The sequence below is a fragment of the Arachis ipaensis genome, chromosome B9, assembly GCF_059453495.1.
Source record: "Arachis ipaensis isolate K30076 ecotype BB chromosome B9, ASM5945349v1, whole genome shotgun sequence".
Classification (NCBI taxonomy): domain Eukaryota; kingdom Viridiplantae; phylum Streptophyta; class Magnoliopsida; order Fabales; family Fabaceae; genus Arachis; species Arachis ipaensis.
Genome location: NC_142444.1, coordinates 4416058 through 4440995, shown reverse-complemented (window position 1 = coordinate 4440995; position 24938 = coordinate 4416058). Strand labels below are relative to the sequence as shown.

The 24938-nt window shown below is 28.7% G+C and overlaps 2 protein-coding genes and 2 non-coding genes across 4 annotated transcripts; 2 read left to right on the top strand and 2 right to left on the bottom strand.

Moving 5' to 3' along the window:
- Positions 1-1733: 1733 nt before the first annotated feature.
- On the top strand, positions 1734-4351 carry LOC107619325 (CASP-like protein 3A1). Its single transcript, XM_088497819.1, has 3 exons — positions 1734-2227; positions 3367-3502; positions 4051-4351. The coding sequence occupies exons 1-3, from the start codon at positions 1968-1970 to the stop codon at positions 4270-4272; spliced, it is 618 nt and encodes a 205-aa protein (XP_088353945.1). The 5' UTR covers positions 1734-1967; the 3' UTR covers positions 4273-4351.
- Positions 4352-6912: 2561 nt separating this feature from the next.
- LOC107614831 (early nodulin-like protein 7) lies at positions 6913-8309 on the top strand. Its single transcript, XM_016316964.3, has 2 exons — positions 6913-7157; positions 7711-8309. Exons 1-2 carry the CDS (start codon positions 6956-6958, stop codon positions 8115-8117), a joined length of 609 nt encoding a protein of 202 aa, XP_016172450.1. The 5' UTR covers positions 6913-6955; the 3' UTR covers positions 8118-8309.
- A 1556-nt stretch (positions 8310-9865) lies between these two features.
- On the bottom strand, positions 9866-9939 carry TRNAI-AAU (transfer RNA isoleucine (anticodon AAU)). Its single transcript has one exon. It is a non-coding gene; the product is annotated as a tRNA-Ile (tRNA).
- Positions 9940-12415: 2476 nt separating this feature from the next.
- TRNAR-UCU (transfer RNA arginine (anticodon UCU)) lies at positions 12416-12488 on the bottom strand. Its single transcript has one exon. It is a non-coding gene; the product is annotated as a tRNA-Arg (tRNA).
- Positions 12489-24938: the final 12450 nt, after the last annotated feature.

The window sequence follows — 24938 nt, the reverse complement described above, 5'->3', positions numbered from 1 at the left end:
CTTCCCATATTTTTAACACCTTCCAATTTCAACTCCATTAAAAAAAAAATGTCTCAATCAAAATATTTTTACATACAATCATGCATGTTAGATATATATTAAAATAAAATATATATTAAAATAAAAATTATATATTAAAAATACGTATATTTATAGATAAATATATAATGATTAATTTTAGTATATAAATAATATTTTTTATTCGCATAAGATAAGATAATTATCCGATCCGAATGGTAATATATAGAATACCCACAAATACAGGTTGTATTTTCCTCTTTTTCTAGATGAAATTTATGTATATTATTGTCCTTGGACTGTGCAATAATGAGATTCATATATTTCATAGACCGACTATGTGATGACCAAATTAATCTCTTTGATGTTTAGCACTTTGAAACGAAAACGCAATCCCATTGATTTTCTTGTGAGTTGTGACATCATAGGCATTTGTTTATATAGTCCAAAATTGATGTTTGAGTAAAATAGAAAGGATGATGTATGCATTGGAGTTATTAGAGTCTTAGAGTTTCACTCGTTCTCTTCACAATTCACATAGCTCCATTCAAAGCATACGTAAGGTTCTCTTAAGTCTTCACTGTGAAGTGTGAACCCTCTTGAGATAAAAAACAATAAACGCTTTAAATGCAAACATAAGAAACAAAGTGTCATGTTTTAAATAGTGGTAAAATCCCTGGTTTTTTCTGAAAAGGATAAAAATATTCATAATGATCATTATCTATACTTCTATTTATACATGAAGAGGATTAGAATGTTAGATTTGAATTTTGGTTTATCTCATCACATTTTTTTTTACTTTTATATCTATCTCCTCTTGTACAATTTCATGAAAAATAATTCTAAAATGAGGATTGTGAAAAATTGAACATAATCATTTTAAGTTATGCTTTTTATAAATTTTTTTAACTATTGAATTATAATTTTTATATATTTATTATGTTATATAAAAATAATAAATAAAAATATAATTTCAAAAACACAAAATATTTAACAAATAGTTTAATTTTAATGTACTGATAGTATAAAATATTTTACATAGTTGTACGATTACATTCGTCATTTTAAATAACTATTTACGTGATCAATAAAAATAATAATTATCTTTTATGATATAATATTTCGTAATTAAATACATATATAAAATTATTTTTACACATTGACGATGCATCAAAATTAAATTCGTCTAACAAAAAGTTATATATATAATTCACTAAATTTCTATTACCTAAACCAAATGAAAAAAGTATAATTAATGGTGGAAACTCAGGTGCAGTCGATTTCATGTAAAGTTAATACCTGAGAGTCGTTAAATAATTTGACTGATTTGACTAAATTTTTACCTAACGGCTCTCAGATATCAACTTCACGTGAAGTCGATTTTACCTGAATTTTTACCATAATTAATTAGTCCATGACCTATTTAGGGTACATATGGACAAGCCATAGGGACTAGTCACCATAAAGGAAAAATGAAATGTGAAAGTTCCCCAAACAACAATAGTTAGATTAGACACTTAGACCCATTATTTATTTATTTTCAAATATAAATAGATCTTAACCATCAGTTTTTTGTTTTTTGTTTTTTTTTTGTTTTTTTTTTTTTAAGGCTCATAAAAAAGCTAATACAAAAGATGAATAACAAAAATATAATGTCCATATTTAAACCAAGAAAAGTGAGTTTAAATATTAATTCCCATGTCACACACAAATCCCACCCTCTTCCCCCTTTAAAACACCAATAACTCATTCATTCTCACAACCCCACCAACACAACCACACACTTTCATAGTTTCACTCAACAGTCTCAATAAAAAAATTAAACAAATAAACAAGAAAAAAAGAAAGGAAAAAAAAAACACTTCTTTTAGTTTTTCTCTCTTTTTTTTAAAAAAGAAAACAGAGAAAACAGAGGAAACAGAAGAAAAAAGAAAAACAGAGTGTTTTCCATGGTGAGTGAAGAGAGGATACGAGGAGAGGAATCAAAGGTGGCAGCTTTGGAGAGCAGCGGAAGAATGAGCGGAGCCCCTGTCGGAGCACGGCAGCGGCGGAGGAAGGAGGCGGTGGAGCTGTGTCTGAGGTTGATGTGCATGGCTTCTTCCATTGTTGCAGTGTCTCTCATGGTTACTGCAAAACAAGCTACAAATGTCTCCATCTATGGCTTCAGCTTCCCCATTAATTCAAAGTGGTCCTTCTCTCAATCATACGAGTAACCATTCTTCTTCTTCTTCTTCCATGTTCTTTGATCTTATATTGCTTCATCATCATTCCTCTGCTTCTCTCTTTTGGGTTGCTTTTTTCACTTTTATTTTATTAAAAATATTCTTTTTCTGTCTAAAGATATTCTTTTTATTTTGTGAATGGTGATCATGAACTATCTAAAACTTAGTAACTTAAAAGATAGTGAAGCAAACATAGGAAAATATCTTGTTCAATTCTGAGTGTTGGTTTCTCACTCTCTTTCCCCCTTTTTTTTTGGTCTGCTGCATTTTCTTGGCAGCCAACCACAACTTCATGAATACATGAGAGGTTATGTTTTTTTTTTTTCCTCTCTTATTATTATTATTATTATTATTATTATTATTATTATTATTATTATTATTATTATTATCTTGCCAGCAATGTCCTTGGACATTTTTTTAATAACCGAGGGATGAGGACAAAATTGACCATAAAAAAGTGGGGGCCTGGGAGGGGGTTGGTTTGTCATGTCATCATAGTATTTGAATGAACAGTTTCATGCACCCGTGAATTCGAATTTCTCTTTTTTATATCTTCTTTTCCCTTTCTCTAACACTAATTATTATTATTTGTGTTTGTTTGTCCCTTTTGCCTCTATTACTACCCATTTTGTCTTTTCAATTCATCAAATTGTTGAGTTTTCCGCATACCCTTAATTTGTCTACTTAACCAGTTAGTTTTTAATTAACTCTTGTTTAAAGTGTGATCTTTATTGATTCCATGATGTTGGTACAAATGTTTTGACTTTAATTGGACAAATAATTATTAAATTTGGTCTCTCAAAGATTATAGTGTTTGATAAACATGGATTATACATATTTAGTTCCAAATTGTCACACTCTGATTTTTTAAGGGCTAATTTGATAGTTTGCTAATTATTCTGCATCTGAAAATTGAAAGTACAATATATAGTTTGAATAATTACATACTAGCTAGCACATTTGTTATTATTACACACATTTAATTTATAAAAAGGTGAATTACTTATTAATACACTAGAAATAAATAAACTCTGAAGTAACCAGTATTGAATGATCTAAACCTTTGTGGTTCATTAATTTAAATTAAAACTTTTTTTCTTCTCTGAATTTGTGTTGGGTGGGGCAGATATCTTGTTGGGGTTTCAGCTGCTGTTGCTGCTCACTCATTGCTACAACTACTGATTGGCACATCAAGATTTGTTAGGAATTCCTCTGTCATTCCCTCAAGAAACTATGCATGGCTTATTTTTGCTGGGGACCAGGTACCCTTTAAATTTTATGATTCCCTCTAAATTATATTGAGAATTTAATTTTGATGCACTTTGTAAAATAGTTTTATATATGTATCTAATTACATAATGTCACATCAATAAAAATAATATCTTTTACATTAACTGCGTGAATGATCACCCAAAAGAACAGATGTGATTGCACGCATCAGTGCATCAAAATTAAAGTCGTTATATTGAATACAATTTTAGTGACTCTAACATACTCACATTTGTTCCTAAGCTATCACTTGTGCTAAAACCCTAAAACTAACCTAATTTGGATCAACTTGATGAATCATACACTAATAAGATAATAGAATGACATACATTTAAACAAGAATTTAATTTTGATGTACTATTAGATACGTAATATGTTTTTAACAAAAATAACTACTTTTTACATTATTCTACGAGAACGGTCATCCAAAAAACGGATGTAATTGATACTGTCAATACATCAAAATTAATTTTTTTTAAACAATAAAAAATCGGATGTAACACTAAATTACTTTAATACATTTTGGTGGAAATTTGTTTAGGCATTTGCTTATGCATTGATGAGTGCTGGATCTGCTGCATCTGGGGTTACCAACCTGAACCGAACCGGAATCCGGCACACGGCACTGCCAAATTTCTGCAAGCCATTGCACAAGTTCTGTGATCATGTTGCCATCTCAATAGCCTTCACTTTCACCAGCTGTTTCTTGCTGGCTATTTCTGCTGTCCAAGATGTAATTTGGCTCTCCCAACACTCTTCATGAGTTTTACTTCAATATATAACTAATTATATATATATACTTATATAACAAAATCATATGAAAATATATATGGGCCTTATGTGAATGTATTATGTGGGAGTATTATGCGTGTTATTGTTATGATCAATCTTCTACCTGACTAAGAATACTAAGTACAAGTTAAGGTTTAATTGCATTTTACATATCTGTTGCAATTTGAGCACTTTAATCTTAGTTTTAAGTGATACCTTTACATGCATAATCACATGAAATTGAAAAGTGTTTCACGTTGGCTTCTCCACTTGCCATGCTCCATAAACATCTCTTTTCCATGCATTATACTCTTTCATACCCATGACACATCCTTTGTCTTTGCTTTGCAAAAATTACAATTAGGATAATATATAGATTTAAGGATCTTAACCCAAATAGCATTGAATAAATTTCTCCTTCCAACTCTCTAATTTGTTTAACACCCTCTCTTCAATCCATGTTAGAGCTTTATTCAGAGATCTTTCACAAACTTTCATCTCCAGTATCTCTTTTACTCTCTTCTCAATGATTTATTAATATTTATGGTTTGTCTAGAAGCCTCAATATAATCAGTTAGAATAGTGACAATTTGGAACAACTCTTCCTCTTTTGCCTCCGCAAAAGTGATAGAATCATTGTAAACAATAAATGAGTGATCATAGTTCATAGGGCCTGTTGGTGCAACTCTATTTTACGTTTTTTCATTGGCAAATAGGCCTTTAAAAAGTTCTTAAAGGTCTACAGGCTCGAACCCAACAAGCTCCAAGAAACAAATTCTATTTTGTTAAAAGAATTTGTTATTTGCCTTGCACCTAACTTCCGGTTTCATTGGATTAAGCGTTTTCATTTTGATTTTCGATAAAAATAAAAATAAGACATGAAAATATAATTTATAAAATATTTTAAAAATACTTTTAATAAAAATAATTTTAAAAAGATAGAATAAAGTTAAAAATGCTATTTTTATGTTTTCAATCTTAACTCTTGAAAACGTTTTCAAACTAAAACACGATATTTTTGGATTCGGATAAAGGTTTCAATCTCTTCTACTCATTTTTTTTGTCACGCTTTGTTCGTTCTCTTCTGTCTTTTTCTATGGATATCCATTATTTTTCACTAATTTATACATACATTTCTTTAAAAAGATGAATTTTTTTAATTTTATTTGACCATTTCAATTTTTTATTTTAGGAGATAATACTCAATTTGGTCCCTGAACTTACACGCGAGTCTTAATTTAGTCCTTGAGGTTTCAATTGCCTCTATTTAGTCCCCGAAATTTATAAACATGCCTCATATTAGTTCCTGAGACCATTTTTAGTATAAAAACGTTAATAGAGCGCTGCTGTAGACTATCACATGTCACGTTAAAACTTGTAAAATGATGCAGGGTTTTGACATTTAAATAGCTCAAAAACGGCATTGTATTACTTATTTTATTAGGTAAAATTTTAATAAATACCATTTACGATGTTGTTTTTAGGTTATTTGAGTGCTAAAACCAAAACGACATCATTTTACAAAGTTTAGTATGGATCCGGTTGTCACAACAATGTTCCGTTAACGTTTGTACGTTGAAAATTGTTTCAAGGACTAACATGAGTTATGTTCACAAAGTTTGGGGACTAAATAGAAGCAATTAAAACTTCATAGACTAAATGGAAACTCCAGGGACTAAATTGAGTATTATCTCTTATTTTAGGCTTAATTTTTGTATCTTTGAATATATAGATAAAGTAATTAAAAAAATAGAGCTTTAATTATAATTAAAATATATATTTATTGAGTTTTTTATTTTATTTAAGATTGAGTACGTACTTTTTAAATTAACATGTATTTATTAAATTTCTTTATTTTTTACCTTCATTTTTTTGTATAAAATAATAATTTTTTTATGAAAATAATTTTTTAAATCGACAATCAATTATAAAAATATCGATAATAAAAATTAAAAGAATACATAAAAACTTAAAAATATTGATAATAATTTTTTTGTTCGATTGATATTTTTTGTTGTTATATAGTTTCATAAAAAATATAAAATCACATATGTATAAGAGATACCAAATTTTTTAAAATAGTATAATAAGATAGTAATTTATTCCATATTAATACCGTATAAAAATTAATTGTTAATTTAATAAAAAATTAAATAACTAATGTCGTACCTTTAATAAAAATATAGTTTTGTAATTTTAAACTATTAAAACTATAATTTAAAACTAAACCAACAAAACATTTTTATTATTTTTGATACTTAAAAATGAATTTTCTTTTCACAAACTAATCATATTTTCTAAAATGTATTAAAAATAAAATTATTAAAAAAAATAAAACTAAAACAAAACATATTTTCACACACCAATCAACTCTTAGTGTGAATTTGAATTGGAATTTTCAGTTTTGAATAACAAAAATTTCAGTTAATCCTTTGATCTTAATTGAATGATTGTTGTTGTTGCCACGTTTAGCCACATTCTCGGTCCTCACATACACGTTAAATTTGAAAACTACCTATAATAAGTAATAACCGCTACTATATACGTTTACACTGCAACCCTGTTTGTTATATATTACGAGTACCTTGCATTTTGCATTTTAGTTATCATCATCAGAAATTCAGAACCATTTGTGTTACTAGCATAGTCACCAAAAAACAATTTGTATTACTAACATGGCTTCACAACATTTTGGAGTAGTGTGTAGCTGCATGATTATGACGATGATAATTTTCTTGGGTGCTAGTTCAGCTGTTGAAGGTGCTAGAGATTTCAAAGTTGGTGATCACTTGGGATGGCATGAACCTGGCCCCAATAATATTTCATATTACATTCAATGGGCTCAAATGAACAGATTCCAAATTGGTGACTCTCTCGGTAAGCTTATTTTCTCTTCAATCACCTCTTCATCTTTGTATTATATATATGGTTCATACTCTGTTTTTTTTTTTTTCAATTTTTACTACTAAAATAGAATTGAGATTCATATAAAATGAATTTTAAATCTTATTAGCTATAAGGTCGAGAGTGGTGTAGATCTTTTTATTGTTGATGACAATACTAAAAATAATAACGGGATAGGTTTATTTTTTTTTAGTTATTTTTTTTGCATTGTTCTCTATTGGTTCTAATTTATTGTGTTAAACTCTCTTCTTTACAAAAATTAATAATAGAGAGATGTACTTTATTTAGTTTATAAGATTTTTAGTTTTTACTATTAAAAATGAGATTATGTGTTATTTTTTATATTTTTAATGTATATTCTAGGCCGAATAATTAATTTAATGGTTGATTTAATATACCTAAAAAATTGAATCCAAATTACATGTTTTTTTTCTCTCTCGAGTGTTTCCAGAATAATGTTATTTGCATTAATTATTACTACTAATTGATGATGTTGTTTTCTCCTTAAATTAATTTCATTGTGCAGTATTTGAGTACCAAAATGACTCAGTTCTAGTTGTTGAAAAATGGAAGTACTTCCATTGTGATCCAAATAATCCCATAACATCTTATGATGATGGAAACAGCACAGTGATTCTTGATAGGTCCGGTTTCTTCTACTTCATAAGTGGAACAGAGAATCACTGCCATAATGGGCAAAAACTTATTGTGGAAGTTATATCACCACAACACATGGCAATTTTTCGGCCAGCCGCGTCCCCTGCGCCAACCGAAGACGCTTCCTCATCATCAGAACTAGCTCCTTCACCCTATTATCATCATCATTATCATGGCTCCAATGCTTCTTCATCCACATCACGTTTCATGATGATTGGTTCAGCATTTATGGCTCTTCTTGTCACCTTTGTAGTTGTGCTAGTTTTAGCACCATGAATTATTGTTCTTGTTATTATGTGGTGACAGATTCTTATTAGTTTAGTTGTTAGTTAATTATCATTAGTTGTTTATTTTTATTTTTCATTTTTGTTGATTGCTTATTAGTTTGCTTTTGGAGTTTGTATTGTTTAGAATTTGAACCTTGACTATTGTACTTACTATTATCAGCTAATTTGATTTCATTATTATATTATTATTTTTTTGTTGATTAGTAACTAAAATCTTCTATTCTTCTTTGCTTTACTTTTTTTTTTTTTTCATTGGGTACCCTTATAAACTAGGGTATTGGTACCTTAGCTATATTTATCGTTGTGACTTAAATCATAAGAATTAGTATCATAAAGAACCATTTAAAAGAAAGACTTAGTTAAGAATATGTACTAAAATTATTACTAGTAATAAAATTTTTTAAACTTTATTACTATTACTATTAGAAAATTTTTCTTTATTTGTTTCTCTTTTTGGTTCTGAATTTTTTTTAAATAAATATTTTAAATATTTTTTATTTATCTATATAAATAATTTGGATATAGTTTATATTCTTGTGTAATGAGATAAGTAATAGAATACAAAAACATAAATTGTATCTAAATTAGCTCGGTAAATAAAATGTTTCAAATGTTTATTTAAAAAAAAATAATCCTTGAGTTCTGCGGTGAAACGTTTTTTCCTTTCTTTTTGGGACAAAAGTTCTCTGTATTTACTTTTTTTATAGTAGGATTCATTTCTAATTTTTTGGTAGGATGCGGTCCATTTTTTGGGCCCATCTACCTAAAAATGGGCCCTTGTAAATGTTGTCTTTCAATACCATGGTCCAAAAATGAAAAGGAACATTCCTTTCCAAAAAAAAAAAAAAGAGAAAAGGAACATTCATGTTATATTTTCAGGCATATTTCAGTGACTTACATATGGTCCTTCCCAACATTGTTTGTATTAGGCATAATGTATTCTTCATTATCAATTTTTTATGAAAAATAATGATCAATTTCTTCCACCAAAGGAATTAAAAAAAAAAAAGATGCCTAACATAAAGGAGAAAGAAAGTGAGAAATAGCCTTTTGCTTAGTGCACAACACACTAGGAGAAGTGACAAAGACATTTTATAATTATCATACTAATAAATACTCTAAAAACATTAGTTAACAGATATAACAAACAATAAAAAATTCTCTTAGAAAAAACGGATTTTTTTTAATGTTTTCAATACATTAATATTTAGTGTTATTTTTTAACATTAATATTTATGCATTTGCATAATGTTATAAAAAGAGGAATAAATAGTATTCTCACATAGTCACACATGTTTCAAAACCATGCAAATAATTGTTCTATGATCTGTTAATATCAATAAGTTCTTCCTTTATAGATGAATAATGATATATCATTAATCATATAGCACATGCATATATATTGTCTAATAATTACATGTTGCCAACAATGCTTATATTATATCCTATGCTCTTTCCAATCGGATTCTCTTATTTAAAATAAATACTTAAAATAATTAATTAAAAATAAAAGTAAATATGCTCAATGAGCACAAAGTACTAGTATCAGCAGTGACATCACAATGATTATAAGAACCCACCATATTCACAATGATATTACTTTCTAGATTGCAATCCACATGGAATATTTCCTTTTTTTGAACAAAAAAATCATATTAGTTGACATATTTAATTTCAGATTATTCTATTAGAATTGATTTTTTTAAAAATAAGTATTTTTTTTTACTAATTATAAATTGGCCCATGCAGGTCTCAAACCTGCGACCTTCGCGTTATTAGCACGACGCTCTAACCAACTGAGCTAATAGGCCATTTTTGAAATAAATATTAAATCATCTATATTCTCAAATCTGTAAAATTAAAATGTTTTAACACCCATTGAAATTTTTTCTATGTCATTGATAAAAAGCGTAACTTTGTTCTTCTTTTAAGTTTTGTCTCTATGAAAGATAAGATTTTCTGTAGGTATCGAATAATCACAACTTTCATAATTGAAAGAATCAAAATAAGGATAGGAAAAAATGGAAAGCAAGAGAAATATATAAATACTAATGGCAAAACATAGCTCTATATAAGCTTAAAATATTGATTAGGTGGTAATATTAAAAGTCTTGATGATGAGTTAAAAAAACTGAAAATTTAAAAATTAAACCGGTCGTTAGTTTTTGTTTGCTTTTTTTTTTTATCTTAATTAATTTATTTTAGCATGCATGCTCGAACCGGAGTTGTTCAATATAATTAATTAATTCAGTTTTTTTATTTTTATCTTAAATGGCATTCCATATATTGATCCGAATCAACGAATAATATTATATTCAAATACCAAATAATTTAAATTTGACACAGACTATTTAAACATTGATTGAATTAAATGCGATCTATGTGTGCTTAAATAATAATATTGTCAACTGTTCATTAATCTTGGGAAGAAAATACTTTTTATTAGAAACCATTTTAATATTCTCCACGAGATTATTAATGTCACGCACATTGAACAAATTAAACACGATCACGTTATAAACTACCATTTTTCTTCTCAAATAAGTTTTTTCGATTAAAAAAAATTATATGCATCCAAATAATTAAGTGTCTATCTAAAACAAAAATTCAATATTAGTTATTTTTCCACTAATAACTTTCTTAAACGAAGAAAAAAAATACGCGAAAAATGAAGAGTAAAACAAGTTTTAAAAAATCACTTTAATGTATTTAAAAATAAGATGCTTTTAGTAGTTTTTTTCTGCTTATTTTTAAAAGTTATTTACTTAGTAACGAGTATGACACTCTTTGTTAATTAAACAAATTTTAATATTTTATTTATTTATTTATTTTATATCATTAGTCCATATTTAGAATTTAAAATTTAGAATTTACGAAGTGAGATTTAAGATGTTTTTTTTTTTTTTTTTTTACTTTTCTTTTTTTCTTTAATAATAATTAATTTAAAAAAGCATTACATTCTATAATTGAAAACTAAAGAGTGATGAAGAGAATAATTAATTAGATAAAAAGAGAAGAAAATGCAGTTTGTCTTGGAAAATATATAATATGAATTTTCATAAAGGACTAAAGGTGTGAATAAATAATTAAATATATAATTAACTACCCATGAATTATTCTAAGTGATGATACACGTTGTACAAGTATGTTTTCTTTACCAATTTTGAAAGGTTCATAATTTACTCAACCTCCCTTTTTTTCTTATTTTTTTGTTATTAGCTCTGTTAGTGTTGGCATTATTTATAAAAAAGCTTTTTTCTTAGCTTTGTCCGATTATTCATTCCACATTTATTATTATTTATTGTCCTATTTTACCCTTTTGACATTAACGAATGGTGGATGCAAATAACATAAAACTTAGAATACAATTATGAGGTTCTAAACAGAAGACAATGCAATTATTATCATGATAATGTTCATCAACAAATTTGATTATGACTTCTCTTTAATTTAGGGACTACATACACAACTTTTAGCTACTCATAATTTGTTGACATTTTTATTTTTGTCTGTTCTCTCTAAATTGCAAGCATTTAATTAATTAATACTTGACAAATTCATGGACCACCAATTTGTTAATCACAACTAGCTAGCTGTAAATGTTGTTTTTATTCTATATAGGTGTAATGGTATAGAGAAATTAAGAATAGAAAAATGGTTTAATTATTGTGTTAGTTCTATAATTTTATCAAATTTATAATTAAATTTTTATAATATTTTTAATTAAAATTTTATATTGTTTTTAATTTTATAATTAAGTGTTTTCTAATGTAATAAATATGTTTAACTTTTTTTTATTGTGAAATTTAACATCAATTTTTCTTTTTTAAAGGATACTAATTAAACAAATCAAAATAGAGGTTAATGAAAGAGTAATAAATTAAGAGGTATTTATGTAATTTTTTATAATTTTAGAACAATAATTAAGTGTGATTTTCAAAACTAATTAATCAAATATAACTTGAACTTCAGTTGTTACAAGGTACCATGGAATAATATATATTATATAGCATCCCAAAATTCAATGGATTTGCATTAAGATATTAAAATGCTACACATCCATGCCACCTTGAGAACTATATACGATGTTAACTGCATACATTTCTTAGAATAAACAAAAGTATCTTATCTTATACCTTGAAAAAGACTTTTCATTCCAATAAACACATAATAGTCCGAATGCATTTTGTTGATATATTATAAAGACCAAAAACAAAAAGCACAACATATATAATTGTTAAGATTATAAGTAAATGTAGTTCAAAAAAATGGTTAAGAAAAAGGATACACGCCCAGTGGGACTCGAACCCACAATCGCTTGATTAGAAGTCAAGCGCCTTATCCATTAGGCCATGGGCGCTCTTGCCGTATTGTTTACACTCATTCATTTAAAACAGAAAGAGAAAGAGTGAGAGAGAGAGAGAGATTGGAAACTTAATTTGAGACTTCCTTAATCCTTAACTCTAAAAAGACATTCTAATTAATAATCAAGTTAGTAATACTTATATGTGCGTAAAGTAATATAAATTATTATTAGAGATGTGAGATATATCATTATACTAAGGTAAGTGAATTATAGAAAATGCAAAATTAGAGCATAAGACATGTTCTTTGTTAAGAGGTAGAATGGAGGATGACTCATATAGCTATTATTTTGATGAGGTATATAGTTGTCGTTGATACTTTGACTGTTTGGTTATACTAAAATCATCGTTACTTTGACAAATAAAGACGAGTTATAACTCTTGTTTTATTTTTTAAATAGATAAAAAAATTATGTATTACTTTATTTATTTAATTCTTTTTTAGTTCTTAACAAGTCTTAAATATAAAATATTGGATTAATAATCAAATTCATTTATGAAAAATCATTCAATTTTTAAATTAGTTCTCAAATGATTTTTTTAGTCATATTAATTTTTGGAAGATAAAACTTAAGTCAAATTAGTCTTTTTATTAGTTAGATGATGAGGTGTCATGTTAAGTGTCACGTAACATGATGACGTAGTAGGATAATGTCACGTGTCACAAGATGATTAGTTGACGTGTCAGGTCAGTGACACCTATCGCGTCACACGTCACTTGACATGTAAAAATGTTATTTATAATCAAAATTGTCCCTAAAAGTCAAGACATAAGTCATTTTCATCCCTAAAATTTTTAAAATTAATCAAATTAGTTATTATATAATTTTTTTATTTTTTTTCATAATATTAAATTTAAAATTTTTTTGATAGTATTAATTTTAATACTGTTGTTTAGACCTTAATAAACAATTTTTTTTACATAAAATAATAAAAATCAATAAATTATTATATATTTATTTTGTCATTTATATTTTAAAATTTTAGATTTTCAAATTGTAATTTTTTTATAGTAAAATTTTTTATTTAGATATATAATCAACAATAATTTATAAAACTCGTTTAAATAAAAAACTCGTTTAAAAAACTCATTTAAATTTTTTAAAATATATAATCAACAATAATTTAAAAAATTTATTTAAATAAAAAATTTTATTATAAAAAATTATAATTTAAAATTATAAAATTTTAAAATACAAATAATAAAATAATTTTGTAATAATTTAATTATTTTTATTATTTTATGTAAAAAAAATTTGTTTATTAAGGTTCAAAAAATAATATTAAAATTAGTACTATCAAAAAAATTTAAATTTAATATTATGAAAAAAATAAAAAAAATTATATAAAGACTAATTTGATTAATTTTTAAAATTTTACGAATGAAAATTACTTACGTCTAGATTTTTAGGGACTATTTTAATTATAAATAACTTTGTTACATATCAAATGACACGTGACATGCTAGGTGTCACTGACCTGACACGTCAACCAATCAGCTGGTGACACGTGGCATAACTTACCACATCATCATGTCACGTAGCACTTAACATAACACGTCATCATCTAACTAACAGAAGGATTAATTTGACTTACGTTTTATCTTTCAAAGACTAATATGACTAAAAAATTTATTTGAGAACTAAATTAAAAAATAAGTGATCTTTTAAAAACGAATTTGACTATTAATCGGTTAACCATAAAACATATGTTAAAAATAAAAAAGGCAAAAGTACAAAAAGATAAAATTTGGAAGTTTTCAATAAAATTTAGTAAGTAAACATTTATTTCTTTATAAAAAATACATGCACGCTTATACATAAATATATAAGTAAAAACCTTTTATTTTTTTTTAAGTTAGAAATGATATTCAAACTCAAAATTTTTAGGTGAAGATAAAAAATTTATGCTATTTAAATTATAATTTGTTAGCAAAAGAAACCTTTTACTTATTCATATATATTGTTTGAGTTTAATATGACAAATAGTATTACTTTAAAAGTATACACCAAATAAATCTTTAAGAAAGTTTAGATCATATATTTTTATCTTAAATTTTTAAACTTTATAAAAATAAGATATATAGGTATTTTTATTACATTTTTTAAAATTTATTTGTCTAAATAAAAACAATAAATCTAATTAAAATAGAGATTTATGTATTTTGATTTTATAAAATCCAGCAACTTTAACGTAATAAGAATTTTTTGAAGACGAAAACATTCGAAACGAAATTAGTTTTTTATTCTTTAGAGACTAATTTGAGTATATATTCTTAGACTTGGTTTTGTAAAATTTTTTGAAGAGGTGCATGTACTTTTTAAAAGTTCAAGCTCCTCATTTTGTATTTGGTAAATAAAAAAGATTATGTACTTATACTTACAACTTTTAAAAATTGGGGTACTTTTAAAAGCATCTAAGATATAAATTTTTAAAGTTGATTTATATTTTTTAAAATTTAAAAGTCTAATATAACCTCATATGTTAATTAATTTTTAAATTTAATGCTTGCACTTATGTCTATTATAATATTTTTAAATTTTAAAAGCTATTTTAAAATATGGGAATGGAAGCGCGGAAGAGATGCGGAGAAAAATGACAGAAGTTATTAGAAGAACAACAAAAGAAAAATTTGGTGAATATAAAGGGATAGGACCAAGAGACAAGGAGTCCTGGTGGTAGAATGCGAGTGTAAAAGAAAAGATAAAGATAAAAAGAGAGTGCTTTAAAGAGCAGTCTGTATGCCGCAATGCAATTAATTGAAAAAAATATAAGGCGGTTAAGAAAGAGACAAAAGTGGCTGTAAGTGAAGCAATAATAAGAGCATATGAGGGTTTCTACCACTCTTTGGACACGAAAGAAGGAGAAAAATGTTTATATAGAATCGCAAAGAGCCGTGAAAAAAGAACGAGAGATCTTGATCAGGTTAAGTACATAAAGGATAAGGATGGAGAGGTGCTGGCTCAAGAGGAGAATATTAATAAAAGGTGGAAGAGTTACTTCTACGAGTTATTTAATGAAAGACATAAGACTCTTTCAAATCTTGGTCGGTTATGCACAAGGGAAGAAGATCAAAACTTTGACTACTATCGAAAGATTCGAGACTTCGAGGTAAAAAAGGCTCTAAAACAGATGAAAAATAACAGGGTAGTACGACCTGATAATATCCGAATTGTGGTTTGGAAGGGCCTTGGAGGAAAAGACATCAATTAGTTAACCAAGCTTTTTAATGAGATTTTAAGGTCAAAGACGATGCCTGATGAGTGGAGAAAGAGTATCTTGGTACCTATCTACAAGAGTAAGGGAGATATACAAAGTTGCGAAAACTATAGAGGGATTAAGCTCATGAGCCATACCATGAATTTATGGGAGAGGGTGATAGAATGGAAGTTGAGAAAAGAGACACAAGTAACAGAGAACCAATTTGAATTTATGCCAGGAAGATCGACCACCAAAATGATATACCTGTTAAGAAGGATGATGTAGAGGTATCTCAGTAATAAAAGGATCTATATATGGTGTTTATTGATTTGGAAAAAGCGTACGATAGGGTGCCAAGGGAGGTATTATGAAAGGTTTTAGAAAAGAAGAGAGTAAGGATAGCATATATTCGTTCAATTAAAGACATGTATGATGGGGTCACAACTAGTGTGAAGACTCAAGGTGGTGTGACAGAGAAATTTCCTATTGGTATAGAGTTACACTAGGGATCATCCTTAAGTCCATACAGTGGCGGAACTTGAAACAAAATTTTGGGGGGCCAGATAGAAAATAATTGTCAAAATATTTTTGATATGGACTCCATTTAAGATAAGCTCGTCTAATCTCATCTCTCTGGTTTGGGTGATATTGCCAAATTTAAAGCCGTTTTTCAAGATCTCGTTCCAAAAAAAGCTAAAGTCATCAGATGTAACTTTTTAAACTTTTGAAGGTTATATCTCACTTTCTTTATGATTTATTAAAGTAGAAGAACTATCTATAAAAGTTATATGTTCTCCTTCTTAAATATTAGCCTTCCTCTTAAAAAATGTATCAATTCTTTAATTTTTTATTATTATTTTATATAAAAATTTAAATATATATTCTATAAAATATGTAAAGAAGAAGTTAGAAGGACAAATATTAAAATTTATAATATTTATTAAATTTTTTTTATCAATTTATACAAATATAATAATATTAATACTTATTGAATATTCTATTATTTTTTATCATATAAAAAATTAAATTAAATAAATAGTAAAATATAAAATAATATTAAATTAAATAAATAAAAAATATCTAATTTTTTATATTTGAACTTAAAGATAGAGAGAATGTTTATTGAACTTATTAGATACATTAAGTCATAGTAAAGTATTTAAGTCAATTGAACTATTTTTTATCTTTTGAAAAACTACTACTAAATTTTTTATAAAAAATTTGGGGGGTCATGGCCCCCCTTGTCTAAACTAAGCTCCACCACTGAGTCCATATCTTTTCACATTAGTCTTGGAAGTACTCACAGAGCACATCCAAGAGCCTGTGTCATGATGCATGCTTTTTGCCGATTATGGGAGAGTTAAGGAAAGACCTAAATAAGAAGTTGGACTTATGGAAAGAAGCTCTAGAAGTGTATGGTATGCGCATAAGCCGTAGCAAGATGGAATATATGGAATGTAAGTTCGGTTTGAGAAGGAAAAACCCTAATATAGAGGTGAAGATGGGAGAAAACATCCTACGAAAAGTTAAAAGTTTTAAGAATCTTGGGTGCATCATACAGGATAATGGAGAGATTGAAAATGATGTAAATCATAGGATCCAAGCAGGTTAGTTGAAATAGCGGAGTGCATCTGGTTTTATACGTGACAAAAAAGTGCCTTTAAAACTTAAAGGTAAATTCTATCGCGCTGCTATAAGACCGGCTATGCTTTATGGTACGGAGTGTTGGACGGCCAAAGGGGAGCACGAATATAAGTTAAGTGTGGCAGAGATGAAGATGTTGAGATGGATAAGTGGTCATACGCAATTGGATAAAATAAGGAACGAAGATATAAGGGAGAGAGTTGGAGTAGTACCCATTATGGAAAAAATGGTAGAATCGCATATCAGGTGGTTTGGACATGTGAGAAGAAGACCGACAGAATACCCAGTTAGGAGGATGGATAAAATGAAAGATGAACAATGGATGAAAGGTAGAGGAAGACCTAAGAAGACCATCTATGAGGTGGTCAAACGAGATCTACATGTAAACGGTATCTCTATAGACATTATACATGACAGAACTTAATGACGTTCTTTGATTTATGTAACCGACCCCACCTAGTGAAACAAGACTTTGTTGTTGTTGTTATTGTTACTAAATATAAATGCTATAATTTTTAAAAAGTTATTTTTTAAAAATTAACTTTTATAAGCTACTTCCAAAAAATAAAAACCTTACCAAATTAAATCTTAATTTAATTCAATGCATTACGATAGTGTTTATTTGCCAGCTTTAGTGTGGGAATTTTTTGTTGCCCAAATGTACCCCATAAACTTTCAAGGTTATAATGTTTGGCTTTTAAGAGATAAAACCAAATAGTGTAGCAGTTAGCTTTAATTTTCATTATTTATTTATTTATTTGTTGCCACAGTTATATATATTTGTAGTAGGAACAGAGAAATGAACAAGAGGCAAGGGGGTCCAAGTTTAATGCTAAACAGCTAAGCATTATGAACAATGAATGAACCATTTTAACCACCCTTTTTCGCTTTTAATATATTGTCCTCAAGTACTTCGCTATAATTAATGTGGAATTGTCAATTGTGTGGACAAATATGTCAAGTTAATTTCAAGCCTCTTAATTAATTGCCTCTGTCCATCCCTAATAATCAATCATCACCTAAGCCAAATTAATATTTTGCCTCTCGCAATAATGTTAAATTCTTATTAAATCTCTTGAAACATATTTTTCATAATAATAATGTTTTAAATTATTAAAATATTTTTTATGTACTTGAGGTATTAAGTGTATTATCTAAATATTAAAAAAAAATACATAGCAAACATATATATAGCAAGTCTTTTTCATTAGAAATTGATATTTTTTTTTTTTTGAGAAAAAAAATAAATTGACTTAACAAGTACTAGCACTACAACTACCAATTAATTACACGAATTCCTCATGCTATAAACAAATACTACCATGGGAGGGTATGAATCAGGAAGCTTTTTCCTAATTTATTTCACAACACAAATCATTGAGATTCAGAATCCGTATATGTATAAGGAATTCCTTTACTATTGAAGGACAAAAATTATTTGCTCATGTCTCATCCTTTCTTTTTTTGTAACAAGGTGCTAATAACCTCTAAAAAAGATTTTCTCTTCAGTTATATACTTGTGTTTGTGTTGCTTTCTTTAATATGTGGATCAATGGTTGAATTCATTTAATAATTTTTTATATTGTTTTTTTTATCGACTTAAATTTTTAGAAAAAGTGGTTTTATAACATAGTATCAGAATTTTGTTCTAAAAATTTAGAATTTGATTTTTGGTAAATTTTAAAAAAATAAAAAAAATAGTATTCGGTAGGTCGAGTACCAGACGGATCGGATTAGTATCCTGGTTGATGAGGGGGAGGTCTCACCTGGTCGTAAGTTAACGGGTTGGAGTAGACGATATCCCGAGCACTTCGTGTGAGGGGGTGTCATCTGCAAAGACACTCCGACGCTCTAGTCAGCAAAGTGTGTAGACAAAAAAGGGGTAAATGGTATGTGACGTACCTTGGGGGAAGGGTATGACATTCTCCATATATACCGTGTCAGAGGTGGGCCCTGCAAGGACAGGCTCACCTTCTTCGATACTTCCTTCGCACAGTTGTAGCAAAGCTGTCAGGGACGCGTGTCCGGGTCGACTACTGACCGCTTCACTCCTGACCGTCCGGGTCGGGTGGTGTTCGGGTCGAGCCGGCTCACAAATGGTTTGGGGCAGACCGTAACAAATATTATAAGACAAATAAAAAAAATTATTGTACAAATTAAGTAATTTAATGTATTACAATTTGACATGAATAATTATATTTTTAATAGTCTAATACATAAATTATATTAATATAATTCAAAATTAATTTAGTGTATTACAATTTTTCATATATAACTATAAATTCTCCAAAAAAAAAAAGATAATGCCGTTTTAATTTTAAACGTGTTGAGATTCAGTCATCTAACCGATGAGTAGTGCACTAGTTTACAGTTTTACACTTTTCAAATTTTAGATGTTCTCGTATGCAAATTTTTTGGTGTGAAGTTGATATTTAAGAATCGTTAGATAATTTGATAAATTTATTAACTAAATTATTATTTAATAATTTTTTTTTTCATAAAAAAAATCACTTAACAGTTTTTATTTATATAATTTATAAATTTTATATAAAAATAATTATACATATAAAAATAATCGTTAGATTTAGACAGCTGGATGAAGACATCAGACAACAATTTTGAGGGGGGAAGGGGTAGGAGTGTTGTTTGGATCGGTTTTGAGTAAAAACTCATCCAATTCGAACACTAGTTTTACTTGAGCTGCGGTTTGAATTGGATGTTTTTTTTTAAATAGATCCGATCCGATCCAATTTCAAGCGATTTAGATTATATTGGATTTACGGTTTTGTAAATTTAAAAAATTAAATACATATAACAAGCCTCAACATCAAATTTTAAATAATCAACAATGACATAACAAATCTCAACAATATCTTAAAAAAACTAAGATAACATAACAATGGAAATAAAATTCTAGGTTAGTTAAAATAAGTAAATAAATAATATTTTGGACATAAAATATTTATTAAATAATAATAATACATGAATAATATAAAAATGCATAACAAATTGAACATGTTAAAAGTATAATTGTAAATATAATAATAAAATAATAATATTATAACACATTGCACGATTTGGATTGGATTGGATCGGTTATGAAAAGTAGATCCGAAATCCGATCCGATCCAGTGGTTTGCAAAAAATAGAATCAAATCAAATCTGAATTAGTGAGGTTTTAGTTAGTTTTCGATTTGAATTGAATTAGATGAACGGTTTAATTTAGATCGGTTTGGATTTGAGAAGGGAAGGGGAGAGGGGGAAGGGGGGAATTAAATAAATAAATTAAAATATTACATAAAGTTGGTTAAATACTTAAGTTTGGGTTACAAAATTTGCAGATCGAATTGGCTTTCATTCTCGTGGGTTGAAAAATTAATTATCTATAGTCAACGATAATTTTAAACAACTTTGTAAGCTTATTGACTTGAAGAAGTATTTACCAATCAAATTTCTATTGGTTTATTTTAAAAAATACTAATTTAATAAATCAGTCTAGCACATGATCGTGCCATCTTGCTTATTTCTTAAATTTTGATTAGTTTGATATTTTTAACTAATCATATTTTTTAATATATTCTATATTCATATAGAATAATTTTAAATTTATTAACTTATTCAAAGTTAAATTAAAGAAATAATTATATATTATTGTGTATTAATATAATCGATCATACATTGATTTTTTTTGTGACAAAAACCATTTTATGGGTAATAAATAAAAAAAATTAATCTCTTAATCGATCTTGTGAAGATATTTCTTGCTAAACTCCTATTATGAATATCCTTTTAAATTATTAAAATATTAGTATTTCAAAAACACTTGAAATTCTTTTTAAAATTTATTGGAAACTTCAATTCCTCATGTTCTAGAATTCAGTGAAGTGTTCCAAATCTACGAGCTCTATTTATTTATTTTTAAGGTAAAGTATTAAATTGGTCCTTACGTATGGACGTAATCATGTTTTGGTCTTTAAAGTTTAAAATATTTTATTTAGATTCAAAAAAGTTTTATTTAGTAGTTGTATTATGAGGTCAAAATTAAATCATTAACGAAATGTCCTACATAACAGCAATACAAGAACAAGATCGATAATCTAAAAACCAAATACAAACTCCAAAAGCACAAAATCAACCGTAAATGCATCAATACATTTATTTATCATTCTCTTTAGTTTTATAGAAAATATTTCATTTAAATTGTAAAAAAATGATAAATAAATGAATTAATGCATCTACAGTTGATTTTGTATCTCTGGATCTTGTACTTGTTTTTTTATATTACCGACCTTATTCTTGTACTGTTGTTACGTAAGATATGCTGTTAATTATTTAACTTTGACCTTATGGTGAAACTATAATAAAATTAAATAAAACTATTTTAGATTTAAATAAAATATTTTAAATTTTAAACACTAAAATAAAATTATATCCAAATATAGAGGATTAATTTAGTGCTTTGTCTATATTTTTATTTAAATTTAATTTTCTTTTGTTAGGAGTGTCGTCACAAAGAATTTCGAAACATGATTACAACGGCATATTCCGATTGGGACATGTGAGTATGTGACGAATATTCATATTCAAATCCTTAAAAAACCAACGGCTCATTTTCCGAAACACAATTCCTTTTATAATTTTTTGAGGTTAGCTTTTCTGTCTTTGAATTTTGTGACATGCTTTTCTTTTTTCTTTTATTCTCTTTTTTCTTTATCTTTCTGTCAATCCTTTCAACCGAGCGTTAAAAAATTGTATTAGAATTTGTAAAAGAGTTGTAACGAGGCAATTAATTAGTCAAATATTGTGAATTGATTTGAAAGGGAAAATGATTGAATTAGCCAAATGCATTAGTTAAGAAAATTGGAAGAGATACGACCGTTATTGTAAATCACGTTGTTAATCAATTAACAAGTAATATGGTGCCACGTGTATGTATATAAAACACACATTACATATATCATATCAAATCCATGAGAGAGGGAAATAGGAGCTAAATTATATACGCATTAATGATAATATATCGAAGATGATTTATACACATTAACGGACATATAACAATTATCATTCAATCATACGGTAGCCAAAAAACTCTAACTCAAATGATAATTTTTTTATACTCACTTAAAAATTATGGGTTTAAATATAATTTTTAATTAAGGTTATGAAAATCAGACCAATTATTAAATTGGTCGACTAATTGATTCAATAATTCAATCAAAATCGAACTATGATTGAATTTTTTTTTATGGTGACTTAAAAGAAAATAAACAAAAACTAAGAAAGAAAAAAAAACAAGAAACTGCTTAAGAAAGGCAGTCTCGCTGAATACTACTCTCAAACTCCTTCCAAGGCAATGGAAGCTCCACTTGGAGAGAAATAGTCCTCATTGCAGTCTTTGCCATGATGTCTGCTACTGTATTTGCATCTCTCAAGATCAACCGAAGATCAGCACGCCATTTCCAAGACATGATATCTCGGATTTTTAACACCAAAGGATCAATAAACCCAGAGCAATCTTGTAAATTATTGACAATAGTAAAAGCCTCCACACAGTCTGTCTCACATATAATGTCTCTTTGTCCCGAGTCCCATGCTAAAAGAAAGCCTCTCCAAATAGCAAACAACTCTCCTTGCAAAATGCTACGACTCTCAATTGTTCCCAGACAGCCTCGTTGCCACCTTCCCTTCCAATCTCTGCTAACACAAGCAAAACCAACTCGAGCACCACTGCCAAGATAGCTAGCATCACAATTAATCTTAAAGGTACCCACTGAGGGGGGAATCCAAGAGCCACTAATGGTTGAGGGGATAGATAGTCGTTGCAACTCAAAAATATTTCGGAGCTCCTTTTCTAAGGACAAAGTCATACCAATCACCTTGTCTGTGGTCCAATGCTCGTGAGGATGAAAGATCTCGTTATTTCTCGAACACCAAATCCACCAGAGACCAGAAAAGAATCTAAAGGGGCGCTGTTTGCTATTATGTAAGAACCAACTCATCAAATCCACTGGTTGATCGGAGATCCCTAAAGGTTGCCAAACAAGTTGGGCTTTTGGACAATCCCGAATACAATGTAAAACCGACTCCTGACTTGAGAAACATCGTGGACAGCTATCCGTGTGCGAAATGCCCCTTCTAAAACGAAATGCAGCAGTAGGAAGAGCCTCCCGAAGACATAGCCAGGCCAAAAATTTGTGCTTTTCCGGAACATGTTGACGCCAAAGCCAAAACCAATTACCCCTATCCTCCCAACTAAACATCTTCTTACTGAGCCATAAATAACCACTATGAGCATCATAAACCTTTGAGGCTGCACCAGTCCAACACCAACCGACCTCTGAACCAGCTTGAACATCTGGGTTGTAAGAATTAATGTTGCTCTGCAGAGACTGATTCAGAGGAGAATAGATATTCTCAAGGTTCCACTGTCCAGATGACCAAAGGTCCAAGATCCTGAGATCCGAATCAGAAATGTGAACATAATCCATCTCCTGACACAGTCGCCCATCTCTTCTCCATTTAGAAAACCAAAAGTTCTGTTCCAAATCCCCAATGCACCAACTAAAACCTTCCTTTAGGATATCCCAAGCTCGACATATACTCTTCCACACATAAGATCCCCTTCCTCGAGACTGACTAAAACAATCATCCTTAGAAGAATGGTATTTCTCCGTCAACAGTTGAACCCATAGCTTGTTGGGATGGTGAAAAAGTTGCCAAACTAGTTTTCCAAGAAGAGCAATATTGGCACAAAAATGATCTCTAATTCCCAGACCTCCAAACTTCTTAGGAGTGACCAACACTTTCCAGTTAACTAGATTCAGGCCTCTACCATCAGCTTGACCCTTCCATAGAAAGTTTCGCATCATGGATTCTATCTTATTAGTTACCCCTTTAGGGAAGAGAGATACTTGCATGCGATAAGTAGGAATCGCAGTCACTACCGAGTTGAGCAAACAGAGTCTGCCTGCCTTATTAAGCAATCTTCCTTTCCAGCTGGCTAGCCTTCCCCGAATCTTGTCCAAAACATCGTTGAAAGTTGCGCGTGTCACCCGAGAGTGATTAAGGTTCACCCCTAAATACTTGCCCAAGTTCTGAACGAATCTGATGGAGGAGACTCCAGTGAAAATCTCTTTTCTTGTCGCTGAAACATTCCTGGAGCATAGCGCTTTAGATTTTTCCACATTAACCTTCATCCCAGAGGCTCTGCAGAAATTTTCCAAAGCTACCATTACAGTTGGAACTTGCTGTTTTTCAGCTTTACAGAAAAGAAGCAAATCATCGGCAAACATCAAATGAGAAATTCTTGGACCCCCTCTAGAAACCGCAACTGGCTTCCACAAGCCCTTATCAACTTGCTGATTAATAGAATAGGACAATCTCTCCATACACAACACAAACAGATACGGTGATATAGGATCTCCTTGCCTAAGACCCCTGCTCGGAGTAAAACTATTTAATCTATCCCCATTCTAGAGGATAGACAGTGAGGAAGCAGTGACACAACGCATAATCAGATTGACTGTCGGAGGAGGAAAGCCAAAACTCACCAGGGTTTGTTTCAGAAATCCCCAATCCACTCTATCGTACGCTTTCTCCAA

Bases quoted from the DNA above. Each gene is read 5' to 3' on its own strand.
- LOC107614831 (XM_016316964.3), top strand. From the start codon at position 6,956: ATGGCTTCACAACATTTTGGAGTAGTGTGTAGCTGCATGATTATGACG. The intron at 7,158-7,710 runs GTAAGCTTATTT...TTCATTGTGCAG, and splicing joins CCAAATTGGTGACTCTCTCG to TATTTGAGTACCAAAATGAC.
- LOC107619325 (XM_088497819.1), top strand. From the start codon at position 1,968: ATGGTGAGTGAAGAGAGGATACGAGGAGAGGAATCAAAGGTGGCAGCT. The intron at 2,228-3,366 runs GTAACCATTCTT...TGGGTGGGGCAG, and splicing joins TCCTTCTCTCAATCATACGA to ATATCTTGTTGGGGTTTCAG. The intron at 3,503-4,050 runs GTACCCTTTAAA...AAATTTGTTTAG, and splicing joins TTATTTTTGCTGGGGACCAG to GCATTTGCTTATGCATTGAT.